Genomic DNA, 20,895 nt, shown 5'->3' with positions numbered 1-20,895 from the left:
AATAAGTCAAAAGTTTGCATTAGGGTCAGTGACAACATGGTTTTAGTTTTTCTACCATATTTGTGCATGGTACCTATGATATGACTCAGCTTTGGAAAGACTGTTATGGAGAATATACTGTTGCTAAGGGTTAGGTTTATGTAACTAAAGCAATTGATTAACAGTGCATTATTCTGTGTGATTTAACTGTGCAGTTATTTGAGCAAAACTTCTGCATGAATGTTATTATTAATTAAACTGTTGTACACTGTAGTGTAAGGTTCATATTTTTCTACATTTCTACATATTTATTCTGTTTTTCCAAACTCACAGTTCCTGTAAGTATAATGCATAAGATTATGTAAATTGTGCACATGTTTTTAAGTATTTCTTGATTGGTAGCAACTGTAATGTTACCAACTTTCCCCCCAGGGATGAATTATTTCTGACTGTGATAAATATGAGGAAAAGATATACATGTCTGCCTCCGCTCATCACGCTCACACTACTTCCTGCATTGACAGTTAATGTTTGATGACTGTAAATCGTGAGGTACATGCTTAAATGTGAATTCAAGGGGAAAAGGGCTCCTGATTAAAGGCTATGTTTATGTCCATAGCACCAAGGTTAGAATAAGCAACCACTGAGTAAAGCTTCACTTTCAAACAGAGCTCTATGGGCTGAGTTAGTGAAGCTTCCAAACTGAGTGTTCTGCTGTAAGACATTGACAGCAAACTAAAGCGTCACACAGTGGTGACACACGACACCTGCATGTGTTTTGCAAAGAGCAAATAGGCAGAAATGCTTCCCTCCACACACCGACCTGTCTGACCGTCAGCGAACAGGCTGTCAGACAGAATAAATGCTACATCCTGCCTATTGTTGCCGCTGCGCAAAAGGTGGCAGGTGATGCAGCCAACACAAAACGGGTGTCGGTGTACTGGAGTGTAACAGGTTTTTACACTCATGGGTTTATTTCCACTGCAATTTGCAAACAGGGGAAAATGTAAGGCAGGGCATGTGTGGAAGTGGATTTTCACATCCAAGTTGTTTTAATCCTTAAGAGTAACATACATTCTGAAAATCAACTTTTAAATGGAGAGCCAACCAACAAAGACAAACCTAAATCAAAGAAGTCGACCACGATCTTTAAGTTTCTGTCCAGTGCTTGGCACTTTTTATAACAATAGAAGCATTAGAGCTTCTTTTAGTGAAATCAGGCGCAGCCGTAATTGATGTACTATTAAAATATTAGCACGGATAATCCTCTCTGCTTTACAGAGGATGCTTAAGAATACGGCTAAGGTCAAATTGGACTTGTCAGCTCCTGAAGACTTAATATGATTAGCGGGGCAAGGGCAGGCCGAAAGTGGCTGGAAATGCTCTCTGAGCTGACAACAAAGACTTTCAGTCAGCCGAAAGAAAACGGGGAAAATGAAGATATACTATACTAAAAATTAAAGCCAATGATTGACATCAACTGTGCTGCTATAATAACTTAGTTTAATAAATATGCTCTTTACTGTACAGTGAAAAAGTACAGGTCTGAGAAGATAACTGTTTCACCTCTGACAAAGAATATTATAAGCATCACAGAGACACTATTTATTATACTGTTGACAAAGTATACATTATCCAGCTGTTCTCTAGACTCTACTAGCTCTAGATCCAAGTTTATAAAGTCTCTTGATTTCCAAACTTTCTTGGTTTGATTGAGTTTAGCCTGAAAAATGTTTAGCCTGAGAAATGGCAGATACAGCAGTCACATTGCTAACGTAAATGGACTGCACTTATATAGCGCTTTTCTCGTCTTCTACCATTCAAAGCTGCTTTTACACTACATGTCACATTCACCCATTGATGGCAAAGGCCTAAGTGCCCATCTATGCCCATTCATACCCGATGGCCATGCCTTGGGGAGCAATTCGGGGTTCAGTGTCTTGCCCAACGACACTTCGACATGTGCCTGTAGCAGTCAGGGATCGAATCGCCAACCTTCTGATTGAGAGACGACCGACTCTACCACTGAGCCACAGCCGCCCCACGACATCAAAGCTGCCACAATTTCATCTCTTTGAACACAAGAGTTAGTGGTTTACCATTGCCTAAATGGTTCAGTGTGTTGGTATTGATTGACTCACAGCTGTTATATGCAGCAACTTCCAAACCTTTTTAGATGTATTATCTAACAAACAAATGTCAAGAAAAAACAGGGGGCCCAGATAGAAAGATACCCAAATATCCCAACTAAATTGATTGTGTGAAATAATTAGGCCTCAAAACTAGTGTTGGGAATTACAGCTCTTTGAAGGATCTTATGGCTCCATTCCTATCCCAGAGCCATTTATCATGCAGAGATTAATAGGTTTATCTGCGAAATAATCACTTGGACAACGATAGGGTAAGATTTGGATCAGATTCAAATTTAAACATCCCACCTATATAATTTCAATTTGAAGGTTGAAGTTGAAGGTGACGCCATATCCTCTGCCTTGTCAGTGAATTGGGCACAACTATAAAGAGAACGGCTCTCACCTACAACTCGGTTCCCGTCGTCCACAACAAAAGAGCCGTTCACACAACATTTGCAAAGCTAATACACGTTTTCGTATTATCTCTTCAACAGAAAAGCAGACAGTATCGAGTCTTTTGAAGGACCAAACCATGTTGGGAATCAAACTATTGCCTTTCAGATACAGTTCAGTGTAACCACTGGGCCTCCTGTAGCCTTGCCACTGCCCACCTTAAACATTTCCTAATTCATTACCCTTCAGAAAGCGATCCAAAAAGTATGATGTGGATGGATAACTTTCTTTGTCATTCTGCCACCTCCTCTAATAAAATCAGCTCATTTTCCTTCTCATATTGATTAGCTCTCTTGTGCAGGGTGTGAGTGTTGGAGAGGGTCACACTTAATCTCGGCCAACATCCAAGAGCTGACATCTCCCTCATGTCCACGCCAAACATGTCATAACTCTGCTTTTATGACATCTGAGCATATGCATTAGGGTGACTAGATGATGAAGGCAGATCTGGCAGTAGAGCTCGCCCGTGTCATGCCAAAAACAACATATGTTTGGGTGTTATTTATGAAGGCTCCTCTCAGGAGGCTGCGGCAGTGTTATACAAAGGCCATCAGTGTAGTTCATCGCCCCTGCTCTGAATCAGGATCATTGTCAGCGCAGGACTTCCACACCTACTTCACTTTAATATGCTGTCTGTCTGATTCATTATTGTGCTTTGTAATCGTAGCAACTACTGTGTCTCTCAGAGGCATTCAGGAATACATCTGAATGACAGGAAACTCTTTGCAATTTCACTGAAACCCTAATTCCCCACTGAAGGAGCACAAGCAGCCGGCTTTATCCAAAAAAGGAAAGAACGCTGAAATAGGTATCATCTCCACTTTCCTCATAACGCCGTGAAGTAGTCTGCAAATCCAAATGGGAGTTCTGCCACGGCTGTGGGTGGGTGCTTCTGTCCCCGCTGAGAGAAATATTTGAAAATCCTGGGCACATGAATGCAGCTTTCACATTAGAAAAAGGAAAAGCGAGTGAAGTCCTGCAAATGCTGTAATATTCTACTTGAAAGCAGATTTGGTAGTTACTAGTGATGATGGATTCATGTGGAGTTTCTAGGGACTAGGCTGGCTAACAGGCTCATTCCCACTGTTAAATTATTAAAGCCCATGGGTTCGGGAACATCCACATGTTTTTGCTCTCGTCATATTTTATTTCATAGTAGTTATCAGGAGAGAATTAATTATTAACAGTTCTGGGTCCCCAGACATTTTCCAATGGTTCGTTTTTGTCGGCAGCTATAGATGATTGGTTAACCTTCCCTTGTTCTAATGCCAGAGGTTCCCCTCCCGCACAGAGTAACTGTATATACCATTGCAGCCTCTGTTTACTTGTTGTGTTTCCTGTAGGGTGTGATAGGGTGTGATATTGCTTCCTTTTTCATGACTGCAAAATAAACATCGTTTGACATGAATCCTGCAAAGTCCCAGCAGTCTTTAGTCTGTTTGTTTACCCATTAGATTGTCAGCACTGTGCTTTTATCTACCATAGTATTTGCCTGCCTCTGAGTGCATTCTCCCTTTATCTCCTCCATTTCAGATCTACTGACTACGGCTCCACATATGAGAGAATGAATGACAAAGTCGGATCCAAGACTGTCCTGAGCTACCTGTACGTCTGCCCCACTAATAAGAGAAAGGTGAGATGTTGCATGTAGTTTGTTTTTCAGTTCATGTGTTCACCGGCTCATTCTTTCAACCTGTGTTTGAATGTTCAAAAGGTTCGTGTGCTTCTGAAAGAGTGGCCTTTATGTCCCTCCACTGCAGTTTTGAGACAGGCCTTAATAGGAGATGGATCTTTACTTATAGTTCCCCTTGAGTCTTGATGATTTCAGCTTGTCTGGCTGAATATTCGATTCTGATCTGTTGGATGTCCATTAATTCCTGACAAAGGAGAACAACTAGGAACAGCAGTTTGGTGACGCTGTCTGTTCACTGTTAGAAATTATTGAGCATGCTTTGTAAAGTCCGATCTAAGATTTTTACTGCAGGGGTGAACAACATCTCCATTGCATTAGAAGCTGATGGGATGGTAAAGATTGTTTTAGGGATGGAAACCTGCAGCAATGAAGGTGTAAAGCGTGGTGGTGGAAATGAGGGCATCAGACAGGCAGGGTTTTTGGTTCCAGAGCTCTGAATTTTACTTAAATCCCAAAACAGTGTACAAGAAGTCCAACATCTCTCACCAAACATGCAGCAGACTGCAGGCTAACAAAGGAGCCTCACAGGTGCAGCAGCTGAGCAGAAGTGACACTTAACCACAGGCTGTGTTCGAAATGCTGTACTATATACTATATACTACAGGCAATATAATGCATACTGCGTTTGGTCGGTAGTCTGTAGTTTGGAGGAGCTTTTCAAATTCATTCTGCAGTAAGCTATGCTGGGCAGAAGTAAACAAAAACCGCTGCTTCTTTAGCTAAAGCGCCCCCTTCTGCTGAAATGCTGCTGCTGTCCGTCATTTCAACTGCCGCTGTGACGTCTCAGCGCTTTGCATTGTGGGATACAGTAGGCGAGGTAGACTGGTCCGATGCATTCGGATGATTTTTTTCCAAATCAGTACGACATCCGGGCATTTTTGGCATTTTGCTTTTGTTTGCATACTGCATAGGCCAAATCGGTAGTATGGCATTTTGAACACAGCATTAGTCTCTGCCTCCCATTCAAACAGTCAAACAGAGACACTAACACAAGTTTCAAAACATATATTTACAATTTAACCTTTATTAAATTTGATCACAAACTAGACATTACATCGCACTTTTGACTGATACAGATTAAACTAAATTTATAAGAAACAACTTAGCAAAATCACCCCCACCCCCCTCTTCCCTGAGCAATTTCCTGTATTGGTGTCATTTAGTACTTTAACTGTTACTTGAGTACAATTTCAGTCAAGTAACAGTACTTTCTCTTACTCCTACGACACATCTGGTCCATGGTTAGGAAATAATGGACAACATGGAGGTCGGAACCATCTGCTTAGTTCTGTGGTCCATAATCCTGATAATGGACACCTCATCAAGCATTATCCCTTTGTAATGTACATTTCAACATCATAATAATAATAACTTTATTTATATAGCACCTTTAAAAACAAAAGTTTACAAAGTGCTTTGACAACCAAGCAGAACAAGCAAATCATAAAACAACCTAGGCACGAAAACAGGCAAAACACAAGAGCCAAGAGGCAAAAGGAGAACCCACACAACATGGCCATACACAAGACCAAGGGGACTAAGCAGGAAGAATCAGGAAGAAGTAGAATAGAAGTAAAATAACTAAGAGAGATAAAAGAGAGGAAATAAAGAAAAGAAAGCTGTAAAAGTGATAAGAGATAAAAACTAGTAAAGGCAATACAAACAATAAAAGAGCTAAAAGCAATAGAAGCAATAGAAGGAAGTAAAGGCACTAAAGCAACAAAGGAGATTTAAGGAATAGAAGCAATAAAATGACATTAAAAACAATAAAAGATGTAAAAGTAAGAATAATGTGGAATACATTTTTTTTTTAGAAAGACGATTAATAGCCGATAATAAGAAGAAGAGGACGATGACATAAAAGCAAGTCTATAAAAGTGAGTTTTAAGAAGAGATTTAAAAGATGTCACTGATTTTGTGGCAGGTCGTTCCAAAGCCGAGGGGCCCTGGCGGCAAAGGCACGATCCCCTTTTGCTTTAAGCCAGACCCATGTGTGCTTTAAAAGTGATCAGTAAAATCTTAAAATCAATTCTAAAAGCAACAGGAAGCCAATGTAGAGAGGCCAGGGCCGGGATGCTGTGGTCTCTTTAACATGATCAATTCAAGAACAACAACAGCGTCAAGTCTATGTAAAGGGAATTCTCCACAGTAAGCAGCTCATCAGTGGGCACTGTGGAGGTTGTGTTCATTTATGGCATTGCCTTCCTACAAAAGTACAATTTCTGAATAAAAGAAATTGTATTTAACACGGGAAACTATCCAGGCATGAGTTCTATCTGCAGAAAGATGTCTGGCAACCACCAGAAGTGAAATCTTCAGGACTTAAAGCAACAAAAAAGTGCGAGCATTGCCAGCTGCCAACCATCTGCCAACGACTTTAATCTGCCCGAGAATTCTGTCAATTACTTTCCATTTTTCAAAGAATTTTCGTTAACTGATCAGATGGTTTGGTTTTTTTTTTCTCCCATCTGTTTCAGTTTTATGTCAATTTAATTAAATGAAAAATACTGTAGTTAAAGAACCGTCTTAACCTTCCTGGTATTAAAATTCAAATGAACTGAATCGAATTGTGGAGGTAAATGACCCCCGAAAAGATTATGCTCATTTCTGCATCACATTCTGCAAAGACTCATGTACAGGAAACGGTCTGAATCCCGACACGGATTCACATCTCACAGAATCAGGCAGTGAACTTAACCCTTCTCGTGCTCTGAGCAACAATGTAATAGGCAAGAGGAATTGTCGAGTCTGAGGTCAGAGTGCTGTAAGCCGCTCAGTTAATGTAGGAGTCTCGTCTCCATAGCAGACAGCCCAAGGCCTTTTGTTCTTAGTCGACTTGTATCTTTAAAAAAACATATAATACAAAAAATACCCAGCTCTTGAATTAGCATTCCAACGCTAATCAGAACAAATTGTATGCACATGGAGGAGGTGTAGTTTACACTGCATTAACCTGATCTGTAACGCAGAGCAGGAGGCATTATCGTTATGATTTTGCAGCAAGCTTAACATGATAATTAGAGGCAATTAGTGGCAATAGAGTGGAAATGTGAGCAGTGGCCATTCATGTCAGCATTTGAATATTTTCAATACTTCATCCACAAAAGAGTGTGTCTTCTTCAGTGTGTCGCTGAGGGCTGAAGAAAACTGGCAATAATTGGCGAGTACTAAAAGGCTTGGGCAATTTCTAAGTAAACGATTCTCCTACACATTTTCTACATGGACTTTAAAAATTATCCACAATTTAATGTATTTTCACACATGAAGTTCATGAAAAATGAGTTTAATTTTGTATGAGTAATTGGTTGCCTGCTTAATTGGATACTTTCAGGGATTTTGTTGCTAAGACCTTTAATGGTCGAGAATGACCAGCGTAACCCTCAAATTCCACAGGGTCCGTCTCCAGCGCATTCCGTGTGCACTGCGACCTCCGGAGTCGATCGCGCCCATTCAAGTCAATGCTCATGATTCCACAGCACGGCACATCCAGAAGCGTCTCTCCGCTCTGCTACGCTAAAGATACGTGCTGGGTCTATTTTTTGACGGAGGCCAAAGCAGATCATTCCAAACAGGAAGTCACACTGTAAAACAGCATACAGCATCCAGTCATTTCAAAATAAAACACCATGTATAGACCGGTACAGACTTTTCTGTTTTCACAACAACAACAGACTGAAATCTTGAAAAAAGAACACTTTTAATTAAGTAGTGTACAGATTGATCTCCAAATGAGCAGATAAAAAAACTCGGAGGTGCAAACTGAACTGTTGTTTGTGTGTTGCTGTTTAACATTGATGTTATCGCGTGATTTCGCAATTCTCGCGCGATCTTGCTCGCACCGTCTGACGGACCAGAACAGCGGTGTAGACGGAACGCGCCGGACACGGATCCTGTGGGATCCAGACGTAACTTGAGCTGTGGTTACAATCAAACACTGTATTTAAGAAGTAGACAGCCTTTTTTTAAAAGTGAAGCCTTAAACCTGCATTTTCTCTTGGGGAAATTCAGTGTGTGCAATCATATGTGTACCAGAACATGACTCTACTTCTCTGTTAATTTATTACCCCAGTAAAAATTGTCCTAAAAAAGTTTATTTAGTAAGTTATGCTGAGAGGATAACAAATAATGTGCTTTAGGGTTAGGCTAGTTTATTGTGGAGATCTTTTAATCATGATAGTAATGTAGCAATGAGTATCCAACCTTTCCCCCAAACTATGGTCACTTCTGGCTCCAAAATACCAACATCATTCCAAAACGCCAAAGTAAAAGCTTCCGGATGGTAGCTTGGAAACTCTCTCTTGATGTCATGATGGCTATATCCTGTATGGGGACATGTCTATGGGTTACAATCAGGGCTTGACATTAGCAAAATGCGCCAAATGTGGGTAGAATTTGGCAGCTGTGGGCAACTCACTCACTCTTACTAGCCACTTTGGTTAGTGGCGAACCTACAACTCCCATGAGCACTACCTGCACACAGTGTTGCCTTGTGTTTGTGCGCCAGTGACGACACAAGACACACCTGTGAAGAATCAAAATGGGGCGGCATATTACAGGTGTAACAAAGCCCGGAGAGCAGGTCAGCATGGAAAAGAAAACCTGATGACACCGAAAATAAAGAAGAGACTAAGAAAAACAAAAGACAGTTCAACCAAAAGTGGAGGTCAGGTCGAGATTGGCTTTCTAGTTCATCAAGTAAATTGTAGCACACCATTGCCAATATTAATCAAATCAAACATAATTTCTAAAAGAAAAAGAAAAATGAGTGTCAAGTTACTTTGGAAAACCACAAGCCACAGTGGCTGGTGAGCAAAAAAGTTAATGTGAAGCCCTGCACACAATGTGTTCCAGCGTGCAACAGATCAATATTTTAATGTGAACACAAAGTCAACTTAGAGACATCTTATATTTGGTTGTGGTTCCATTCCATAAGTCAGACTGTCTAATGAAGCTGTGTTTGAAACAACACATTTCTTATGTACACATTCAGTATGTACGATGCAACATTATCATTCATTTGGAGCAATGTTTCTGGCAAAGTTCAATTTACTCTTTATTAACGGTGATATCACTTTAAAGTACAATCTCGAACTTTTTCATTTAAATAAATGTCAGTGAAGTCTCTATCTATCGCCGAATGAGTTAACACAATGGTGATTGAGCCTATGGCCCACTGATGAAAGCCTTTGCATTTGCAGTATTACAGGCTGGGTGTCTGGTGCGACTTTCGAGGAAAAAATCACAAGCAGCGCCCAGTTAGTGACACGTTTTCCATCACCCAGCTGTGGTTGGTCTGCCAGAGAGGGTAGGCGGAGCTAAGTGGCTATAATTCCGGTTTCTGTAAGCATTGCGAGGAAACAGTAATCTACTATGGCTGAACAAACAAAGAAAAGATCGATGACTACAGATACAACTTCCAAAATTTGATGCTCAGATAAAGGCAAACAGTCTTCAAACAAAAGCAAGGAAAATCAAGAGTCAAAACCATGACAAAGGGAACCAATTGCAGATTTCTGGTTAATTTGGGAAGTGTTGCTCCTGCAAAAACCAATTGTCGCCAGTGGAGGCGCCCAAGAGCATGCTACCTACAAAGCCTTGCTTTAAAAAACATTTAACCGCAAATCATAAAAAGACAAATTACCGTTTGTAGATAACGTCTGCAAATCCAATATTTTCAATGTTTAATGTGCAGACTATTTTCCCACAGAACATGAGTAAAAATGAATAAGCTGCGGAGGAAGACAGAGGTCAACACTGATTCAAGGACCAAGAAAATCAAAGGACATTAGCATAAAAGAAACGTCTTGGCCCACCGTTATGAGAGTTGAGACATTTTTCCTGCTATTTGACAGGTGTTGCAAAATGTTAGAAAGTAACATGTTATCCTTGAAAATAATCATTTTGTTCAGGTCGACCTGCCATGTCCCATAATTATTGCACAAATATAACTCAAACAGACTCGCAGAAAATAAAGGTGGACTCCTGCGTGTGATGGGGACGTGCTCAGAGTTGTGAAGGTGCTCGGGTTCATCAGACTCACTTTCCCAAGGCCGAGCCAAGGTACTGACCCTGAATCCGTTTGTATGGCGTGGGAGTTAATGGGATCCCTCACTGTTGAGCTAAACCACGTCAGGGTGAGGAACAGATCATAGCCGATGCTGATTACTGCTTATGACTCACTCCTGCCTTTTTTATGTGGAGGAAATTTAATTCCACATCAAGGGCATCGCAGGAATCGTCCCTTAGGTCCTTTTGTTGCTGATCTGACATCCTTTTCTTTTTGTTAATTCAGCTGGAATGCAGATGGAAAAGTAGAATTCACACTGTTATGACACAATGTACAGGATGTTAATAACAGTACAGTTTTGTTTTATATATTTTTACACTACTTTACAGGGCTAAATAAAATAAAAAATTGGTGTTTTAAAATAGTTTCCCCCATTTTTTGTCTTGTTTCTAAGCCCAGACCCGTCCCCAACCCTTAGAAAGAGACAGAAGAAAAAACTAAAAGACAAATACAAAAAGTGTGGATTCTCAGGGCACTTCTTCAGAGAGTGGATGCATTCAGAATCAGTTGGAATCCAGGGAGATGAGATTATTTGGATATGGGATAGCAGGCAGCCATCTCTGGTTGGAATTGGCAGGTGAAGCTCTTAATGAATATTTTATTAAGAAGACAGACAGGACACTTAATCATTCAGGCATGATATAGTAGAAGGTGGATTTGGGTATTGCTACAGTAAGGAGTGAGGCAAAAGTATCAACATCTGAATCTTTGGACGGGCAGTATTATATTCTAAAGGTTGTTATAACACAGCTTAGTTAAATACTTGATTATGATTGGTTAATTACGGCATTCCAATGACTGTTATTTCATAATAACAGACTGTTGTTATGAAGAACAGACCGTTGCTAGGGATGCGACTCTAATCACACAATCCGGAGGACTAACTGTAATCATATCAATCCACCGAATGAAGTCAGGTCAATTTGACGTCGGCCTGTTTACAGAGGGAAAAAAGAAAAGAGACAAAACCGCGGAGAGAAAGTAATAAAGGTTAAAAGACAAAAACTGAAGGCTATTAGAGAGAGAGATCTTAAACACTGAAGACGGCATATATAAAAAAAAACATTAAACACAACACAGAAAGATGGTGAATGGAGTCAACAGACTCTGACAGTGACGAGACAGAAAACCTCAATCAGGTGCTGCGCTGATTCCTTATTCACCATCTGTGGGAATTTATGGTAAATGGACTGTACTTATATAGCACTTTTCTAGTCATTGCGACCACTCGAGACTGCTTTTACACTACATGTCACATTCACCCATTCACACACACACACACACACACACACAGTCATACACTGATGGCAGAGGCTGCTACCTAAATGCCCAACTGTCAATCAGTTATTACATTCATACCCGTAGGCTATGCCGATTTGGGGTTCAGTGTCTTGCCCAAGGACACTTGAACATGTAGACTGAGGGAGCTGGGGATCAAACCTCCGACCTTCTGATCGAAAGACGACCGACTCTACCACTGAGTAATAACAGTAAGCTTAGCTCATTGTAAGAAGGCTACAGTTGCTATGGACGCAGCTCTCACTGTGAGCGTAATGGACTATTTTAAATTGGAAACACAATCCTTTTTAAATGAATAAAATCATTTCCAAATCATTATATTGTCAAATAATTGATTTTGTAAGTAAAAAGTCGTATGATAATGTATAGTGAGCAGGTTGTAATCGAGTAGGAGGGTGAGACCTGCTCACTATACATTATCCCTTACCTATCGGCGGGCAGATAGCAATACTTCTAAAGTAGCCATCGTGATCATTCTGACTGTTCACTCATTATTTGCGTACAATTCCAGAAATCATTACAACATCTAGATGTAAGTGGATCTTTATTGCAAACATGAGTAATCCAATATAGTCTCAGAAATGATGGTCAAAACATCAGTACCATAAATGTTTAGTCTGATATTTGTAAACATGTAGTTATTTCACCACAGAACCAGCAGAGTTTAGATTGAATAGGATAACATCTCTTATTTCCCTTATGTTAAATAGAGACAAATTAATTCTTCATTGGATCATTGGATACAATACATAAAAAAAACATCACCAAAGTGTATTTCAGTGCATTAGAGCAGATACAGCCCATGGCCAATCAATCTTAACATCACAGGAAAACATGAGAAACTGCAAAGCCTCAGGAAAACACACGTAGAAAGCAGCTTTTGTTTGTAATTGTTTGTGTTAAGAAACAAAATGTTTCTTCTGAACAGTGACAGGAATCTGCAAAAGTAAGAACACTTAAATAATACACTGTCTATAATATGTCATGACTGTTACGGCCTTTCAAGGTAGAAATACTCTTTAGTGTTCTGATATTTTCCGAGCATAATGTTGGAATAAAACATACACACACGAAGGTGAACTTGGGATCCTATATTTATAAGTTAATGCTTTGCCATATTTTAAAACACAGTCACAATGACTGACAAGTATTAAAGAAACATGGCCGCTCTCAGCTAACTTTGAATAAGAAAACAATACAGATCTTGTGATTTACTAAAACATATTTAAGATATTTTATATTTCTTAAATCAATCTATGTAAATGGAACCCCACCAAAGCCATATTCTACTGCTTGCATTTATGGTGCATGTGAGACATTACCCTGGTGGACAATAAAGATTAATTATTTTCGATTCGCTTCTGGTCAGAAGTTGTAAAAGTCTCAGGAGAATATTTTACTCTAATGGTTGATCTCTGGCTCTGCCCATGGGCCGATTCCCCCTCTGCACCTTATCCCTGATCTAATTATTTCCATTTGCCATCCCCTAGATGGATGAAAGTTGGCCTGGCTCCATTCCCGTGTTGCCTCCATGAATCTGAGCGGCCTTGTTTGCCAGAAAAAGAGCAGTGTGGAAGCCCGATCGCTCACCGTTAGATGTAATCGTCTGCTGCTCTTTGTGGTATTCCTATCAACCTCAATAAAGGAATCGTATGTCCACTGCGACTCTCCTGGGAGCATATGTAGAATATTTTCCCGTTACATTGTCCGGGCAAAAGTTGAAGCTGTGACCTTTAGCAATGTCACATTATAGATTTGAATGATAGTAATGACATTTAGTGCAAAGCCTGCAGAAATGACACCTCCCATGAATCTTCCCGGCTATATTTTGATGTCATTTCTCCGAGCTCGGTGTGCGCTTAGAGCTTGAGCAGTTTGATTGAACGGCTGGAGGATTAGGTTAATTTGAAAATAAAGACATGCACATTTAAAATGCCATTGGGGAAGCGAGACAGTGAAAACATGATAGCTAAATGTGGGTGATTAAGTCCTGATCCATGGTTAATGAGCATATTGCCGCGACAACTCTCTGCTAAAGCCTCCCGTCAAAGACAGACTAAGCTCAATTGATCTGGCGTGACGTGATTCATTTGCTGCAGAGTGTCTCTCCCTCCCTCTCTGATCCATACCTCCACTTACCTCATGATCCGACAACTACCCGCTTCTATCTCTGCACTCCAGCTTATGCACAGCTCAACATCAGGTTGATAAAACACAGCGGTTATCGCCCCAACCTCTATCGATTTAGTATTGTTACCCTCCTCACACAGGCTGAGAGGCTGCTGTGAGGGAAATCTTAATCACCCCTTTGCTAATGCTATCGGTCACTGTGATTTTGGAAGTGAGTAATTATTGTGTGTGGCTGATTGTTTTAGATGGCAGGAGAAGGAATTGGCCACCGCTCCTTTTCCCGCCTTTGTATTGGCTTTGAATCGGCGGTGGGTTCTTTCTAATCGCAGAGGCGTCAGACAGAAACTGGCTCGTTACGATAATGTGTAAGGTTGGGGAATAATGTGGCTGTATTCACACTTATATGCTGGTAAATGAGTAATGTGAATGTGACAATGCTTTCTGGGCCATATTCCAGTTTTAGAAGAGCACATCTGTGATGTGAAGTTTGAGAAAACATGAGCTAGAAAGCACTGCAGTTGAAGGATTACATAAAGAATGCATAACACGCTTACACAGAGAGCAAGGGTGGATTTTAAAATGGAAAATACGATATCTACTTCCCCTTCTTCAAGGCATTTCTGCTTTTGTATTTAACTGAAAGCTCTGACAGCAGACTCAAAATAAGTCAGGGCAAAATGTAATTTCCTATTCATAATAGACTGCTGCTTACTATAATATTATAGAATATGATTACTGCTTAAAAAGGGCAAATTACATCTGACAAGCCCCAAAGACACTGGCAGATATCAGGAGGCCTTGGCATTACACAGTGACAGGTAATGAATGGCGAGATCGGCGAGTGCGGGCCAATGAGAAATCCAGGTTGAGAATTTGCCGCCTGTTTATTGGTGCTTAATGAAAAACAATTTATCTAAATCACCACCAGGGAGGGTTCCCGGTTAAAGCTGTGGAAAGAGGGCTAACATTTCTGTCAGTGACAAATGTGCTGCTGTTTTTCCAATCCAAATTGAATTGACGAGAGAGAACACATCCATTTGTGCCACGAGCTCTGCAACTACCCAGAATTCCACCACGCAAGCCTTGTAACATGTTCTTTCATCCTGATAAAAAAGATCAAGACTAATCGATACAAATTTAAACCTAAACCATGTTTACATAATAAAACAAATAATTATTCCTAATGTGAAAGAGATTGTTCTTCTTAACCTTTTTTTTTCAGCTCGAGGCAGCGGTGTAGTGAACAGCTTGCACACACTCCACTGTACACCACTTGTTTACCACCAGATAAAGCTAGCTGCTAGCTAAGACTGTAACAGCTGTCAGCCGTTGCTTTTAGACTCAATCATAGCTTTGATGGCCAAAGCCACACAGCAATAGGTTGTCTTTAACACTCACATTATTATCCATTAAGTTATTTTCATTTGCGGGCATTTAACACATTCAACATATTACACACAACATTTGTCTGGTTAAGGGTTTGTTTATAAGCACGGTACAGTTGAGTAGTATTGTTTATTTATTAAGTTAACACTAAAGTAACATTTCTTTGTCGTTGGTTTAATTAAGTAATATTAATTATTTTCTCTTTTCATTTGAGTTACCTGACTGCTGTGTCTCCTTCCTGGTTTGCCAAAAGATATGTCTGAGGGTGGAGTCTGGCTTTATGTGGGAGGACCATACCAAGTGCTCTGACAGTATGGGGGAGTTTTTAGGGTATTGGGTTTTAGTTATATTGTATGATGACTTGGCTGCACAGTGGTGCAGTGGTTAGTGCTGTTGCCTCACAGTTAAAAGGTCACTGGTTCAAACCCCAGTTTGATGTCTCTAACGTTTGTTGGTTGAGTTCAAATCTAGTTTTGTTAGTGTTATGTTGACCTCTTTTAATGGGCACTATAACTCTTTTAATTAGCCTGATTCAGCTATTTGCTATGGTCAAACTCCTTTTTTTTTTTTCCTATAAAAAGACAGATTTTTTTCCTAACTTAAAACCTGTGTAGCTTTGTGCCTTGACTTCTTGGTCCACGACAACAGCTAAAGGAAAGTTATATCTGCATCTCTTATGCTGATGACTACAATGGGCTGCCATTTCTACTAGACATTGCCTTCATATACAACTACCTTTCATCAGCAAAAGTTTTGGGAGTGAAACATAATCCCGCCTGAATTACACTTTCTTTGAAAGTTAAAGCAAATGTAAATGTACATAAAAAATGTTGACATTTAACATCAGAATAACGTTCACTTAATTTGTTGACCACCTTAAGAGGCAATCTTGCACTACAGTATCCATTTATAGAGCAGCATTTTAACTGTTTATAGTTTTAGTTATAATTTTTGTTCATAATCATACAGTTGTTTAAATTATCCCAATTATGATACATATGGTACATCTGAACACTGTTGAAGGTCAACCTTTATTTTGATTCTAATCTTAAAAGGATACAATATATCTAGTCTCTTGGTTTACTTAATCATGTAAAACCCTGTTAAAAACATTTAGCCTACCACAGTGCAGAAAAATCCAGTTGAATGACCCGGTGGATGAATAGTTGTAACATTTGAATTGGTCATAATGAATACATGTATTCAATAGTCTGAGTCAAAGAATACAATGCTCTGAAAATATATTGCACACCTATTCAAACACTGTTTCTTTAGTCAAGGACAAATTTCCTTTTTTATCAGCTTCCACAAAGACTCTAAATGTCATTAGCAGAAAGAAATATGCATTGTGGAATTCCTGTTCTTATTGAATTTAGTAATAACTGTGATAGCTCTGGTAGAAATATTCCAAGCATGAAATTAGGGGTTTCTACCAGTGTGGTGCTGTTAAATTTGAAATTACAATTTCCCTGGAAGGAGAATTGTTAGGAAATGACATGCTAAAGAACTGTCTGATAAGGAAAAATAACATACTGTATATGCAGATTCATGCATGGCTGCACAAGCCCCTGTTTGCACAGGACTTAATTGTAATTAGACTATAAGCTCCATCCCGTTTCTCTTCTTTATTAATCAAATGCTTCCAGGATGTGCCAACCCACCTGTGTGCTCAAAGCGTTCTCTTTGGTCTTTTTGTGGTTTACACCCTCTAGTTGCTGGGAACAATCTTGATCTTATTTTAAGTGAGAGATGATGAAAGTGTTCGCCTCAGAGTGCACAGGAGGAATCACAGAAACATGGCTATGGAGTCATTCACGAAATGAAGTCGGATATGGAGAAGAGATGTTTGCCAAGCAGAGGCCTGACGTGCCAAAAAGCTAGGCCCTGTTCTGCTGACGCTGCTCCTGCCTCTAACACCCTCTTCTACCTTCTCTCATCTCCCCATCTTTCCACCCATTTACTCCAACTCGCCCTTCAAATCCTCCCCTCCCTCGTCTTCAAAAAACCCTATCCCTCACATGTGTGCCCCCCCCCTTCTCTCGGCTCTCTCAGATTATGGTGTTGACAGATCCCGAGTTTGAGAGCAGCGTGCTCATCAGCTCTGATGAGGGAGCCAGTTACCAGAAGTACCGCCTCACGTTCTATGTGCTGAGCCTCTTATTCCACCCCGCTGAGGAGGACTGGGCCTTAGCCTACAGTCACGACCAGAAGGTGAGATTGTGCTTGATGTCGTGTGTCTTTTCTGTCTGTATCACAATAAGCTGCATGTGACATATTAAGAGCCATTTCTTCCTTTGTGCTGCACAAATTACATATTCAAAAGCGCCAGTCATTTTCATCATTTTAGTAAATTACCTGATGTAAAGTATGATTCACGTGCTGAATATGAAGCTCCTTAAATACCGTCAATTTGTAAAATAAGGAGAGAACCGTGCCACATTTCAGATCATTAGATACAGTATGAAATTGTAGTCCTCCGCCCTAACTGACAATTTTAATTTAATTTAATTTATTTTATTTAAATGGGACCATGTACAGTTTAAAACATAAATGTCACCATTTGATGCACCGTACCAGATTATAGTTAATTTGCATCTGTAGTCCCTTGGCAGGTCAACACGAAACAAAAAACAGTACAGAGTAAAGCATACAACACATTTACACAAGAAAGAACACACCAGAAGCAGCACATCATAAATGCATGCTTGTCAAATAAAGTCAAGCCATAAAGACCATAAGATGGGAAGCGAGGTCAATGAGTACAGAGCTGAGCAGCTTTTAACAGACTTTTTAAGTTGGTTTTGAAGATGCTGATAGAGCTGCAGCTCCTCACATCATCAGCCAGGTTGTTCCACTGATTTGTGGCTTTAACGGAAAAAGCTGATTGTCCAAAAGCAGTGCGGCGAAATGGTATAGTACAATCATTTGTAGAGGATCTAATAGAATGTACTAAGCGAGTATACACAAAGTCACGTAGAGGGGTAGGGCCCAAACCATTTAAAATTGTATAAACCAGACACAAATTTTCCTCAAGTGATGTCACCTGCGTCAGCATCGGATGTCACACAGCTCCCTCTTAAGACACTGAAGGATTTGTACAGTTTTTTTCACATATGCAGTACTATAAATCCACAACATACTGTATGTAAACACCCTGTTAAATTCAAATTGTTTTAAAAATACAGGCGACATTTAAACTTGGGTGAATGTTACAGTAAAATTCGGCATACTTTGATACATTTTTTTAATCTAAAAAGAAGGCTGCCTCTTATATACCTGTGCGACCAATATACCAGTGTAAAATGCAGAAAGAGGTATTTTATTGTGTTACGTTATGTTACCAAGATGATGGTGCTATTTGGTTAAGTGGTGACTTCGCATCTCTGCATCAAACTGTTCCGAGGCGCTACAACATCTCCTTTTTTACAACATGCCGCAGCGTTGTTTCCCTCTCTCTTTTAAGCGAGGATAACTTACTAAGTTGCTTACGCTTCGTCACGGACATGCACCATCATGAACGCCATTGTAGCCGCCACTGTCACAACAATCAGCGTAACCGTTAGGCTGCCACTCCGGTACCGCAAAGGTAGCTTGCAGGATTTCAAACTCGACATGGTGAAAACAGATGGTAGGCTGTAATTTCTGTGTTTTTGAATGTGTTTCAAATTAAAATAAATTGAAATATTGTTGAATTAACACGTCCTTATTAATAGATAGCTTTTGCTTCTGGGATCCCCACCAAAAATAGACTGCGTCTTATATTCCAGTGCGACTTATATTCCAGATGTTACGGTAAATGTATTGTTGGAAACTTTATTTGTCATGTATGTTCAATTGTACATGTACTTTACATTTTTGTGACCTGCTGTGCTTTCACTTTTACTTAGAATTATTGATTGGAACTGTACTAATTGATGTTCCCATCCTCACCATAATTAATGCCACATTACACGATTGTTTGTTCTTCAAAAATTCAAAATCTTTGTATTGAAAGTTTCTGCAAGTTTTCCCAGGGTTGGACAGGCACATCTCACATTGTCAAACGTACATCAATGTATTCTTATATAAAAATGATAGCACACAATAGCAGTAGTAGCTGCAGTATAGTGAGGTAGCCTTACCCCCCTCAACCCCATCCCCCTGCCTCCCTTCCCCCTTTCCCTTAATTGTCTGAAATAGTTATAAGGCACATTATCTTGAAACAAAGAGATATAACCAAATTGCTAATTCCATTTAGTCAGGTGTTATTTTTCACGTCAGGGGTATTATCTAAACAAATCTTCTGTCATTTGGGTGTTATGAAAGTATGTCAAAAAGTTTCCCCAGGTCTTATAGATTTTCTAGTCAGAGCCACCGACAGAGAAGCGTACCATCTCCAAGTTAAGGCAGAACATTATGCCTCGGAGCCACTGACTACGTGTGGGCGGGGCAGCATCCTTCCACTTGATCCGAATTGCTCGTCTAGCCAGAAGGAAAGCAAAAGTGACCATGCTGAAGGAAGCTTCTTAGAACATTACTGGGGAAAAAACACATTTGCAGGAATAGTTTAGGAGGTTACTTAACATCGAAAAAGCCAATCCAAATGATTTCTCAGAGAGGTACCAGTCAGTTGTTACACAGATGGAAATGTACAAACTGCTGAATGCGCCATGCAAGCCATTACAGCAAAGGTATCAGTAATGTGTTTACTTTCCCTGGCTTTATTTTGTACAGGCCCTCTTTTACCTGAACAGAGCACAGACTCAGTTATTATCTGAGACCTGGCTGGTACAGTATTTGAATTAGAGCTTTTATTTCAGGCGTAATGGTGTACACTACATCACCTAAAAAACATCAGTCTCTAAAAGTGATGCACAGCCTCCCATTTCCCCCTGTTCCTCTCTCGTCTTCTCCATTGTGTCACCTTCACTGGGCTGTCACTCAGCATGGAGCTCTGTGCACCTTCTTCACACAGTGCAAGAGATTGTACCCAGCTAAAGTCTACCATTAAGGTCAATGACTCTGACCTGAGAGCCACAGAAACCGCCCTGCAGGGGGGGGCACGGTGCAGGAGAGTGATGATTGGTGAACAGTGGTCGATATATTGAACCTGTCAACGACACACCTTTGGAAAGGTTGTAACTGCGTGAGCCAATGTCAGGCTTGTACTCGGCAGAGGTTCGGATTTATACTATTTCAGGTTATCCACTATCACTGGTTTTTAACAAGTGCTTTGGCAATTCTTGTTCACACTGGCCCCGATACCTGTTCTTAGAGATGCCCACTTATGATAAGACACCCAAACATGTGTCAATGTGAGATGTTAACATGGTCTGAGATGTAATCCTGCATGCATGGAACAACTAACAGTTTGGTCTCAAAATAAGTGAAATAGCCACACATTTTTTAACACTGCATTTGGTTAAACGTAACATGTTCATGTGTCTGTGGAAAACAATGCCAATAACAAGTCAAGTAGGATCCATTTTTGTGGTGAACACACCAATACACACATAGTATAAGGCTTGGTTTGAGTCGTATGTGATATCAGAAGTTGGCATTGAGTTATTTATTTTTTGTCAGCTACGTAATTTAAAGTTAGTTACTTAATGTGATGTATGTACGTAAGTCAATCACTGACCGGTCAGTCACAGGGCTGACACATAGAGACAGACGACCTTTGACGCTGATGTTCACACCTACGGGCAGTTTTAGGGCGTTTTCACACCTAAAGTCTGTTTGTCCAGAATCAGGTTTATTGCCAAGTAGGTTTACAC

At 40.1% G+C, this 20,895-nt stretch overlaps 1 protein-coding gene across 1 annotated transcript in view; it reads left to right on the top strand.

The window, feature by feature from the left end:
• Positions 1 to 20,895, top strand: part of sorcs3a (sortilin related VPS10 domain containing receptor 3a) — a 249,982-nt gene that overhangs the window by 121,087 nt on the left and 108,000 nt on the right. The window contains exons 3-4 of the mRNA XM_069676841.1: positions 4,098 to 4,197; positions 17,192 to 17,350. Of these exons, the coding sequence (XP_069532942.1) occupies positions 4,098 to 4,197; positions 17,192 to 17,350 (259 nt within the window). The remainder of the gene's footprint in view (positions 1 to 4,097; positions 4,198 to 17,191; positions 17,351 to 20,895) is intronic.

This window comes from Semicossyphus pulcher, unplaced genomic scaffold (genome assembly GCF_022749685.1).
Source record: "Semicossyphus pulcher isolate SPU_LCO1_2020_fin unplaced genomic scaffold, fSemPul1.0.p SCAF_27, whole genome shotgun sequence".
NCBI lineage: Eukaryota > Metazoa > Chordata > Actinopteri > Labriformes > Labridae > Semicossyphus > Semicossyphus pulcher.
The sequence above is the reverse complement of the archived record's forward strand: the minus strand, read 5'-3'. Positions and strand labels throughout refer to the sequence as shown.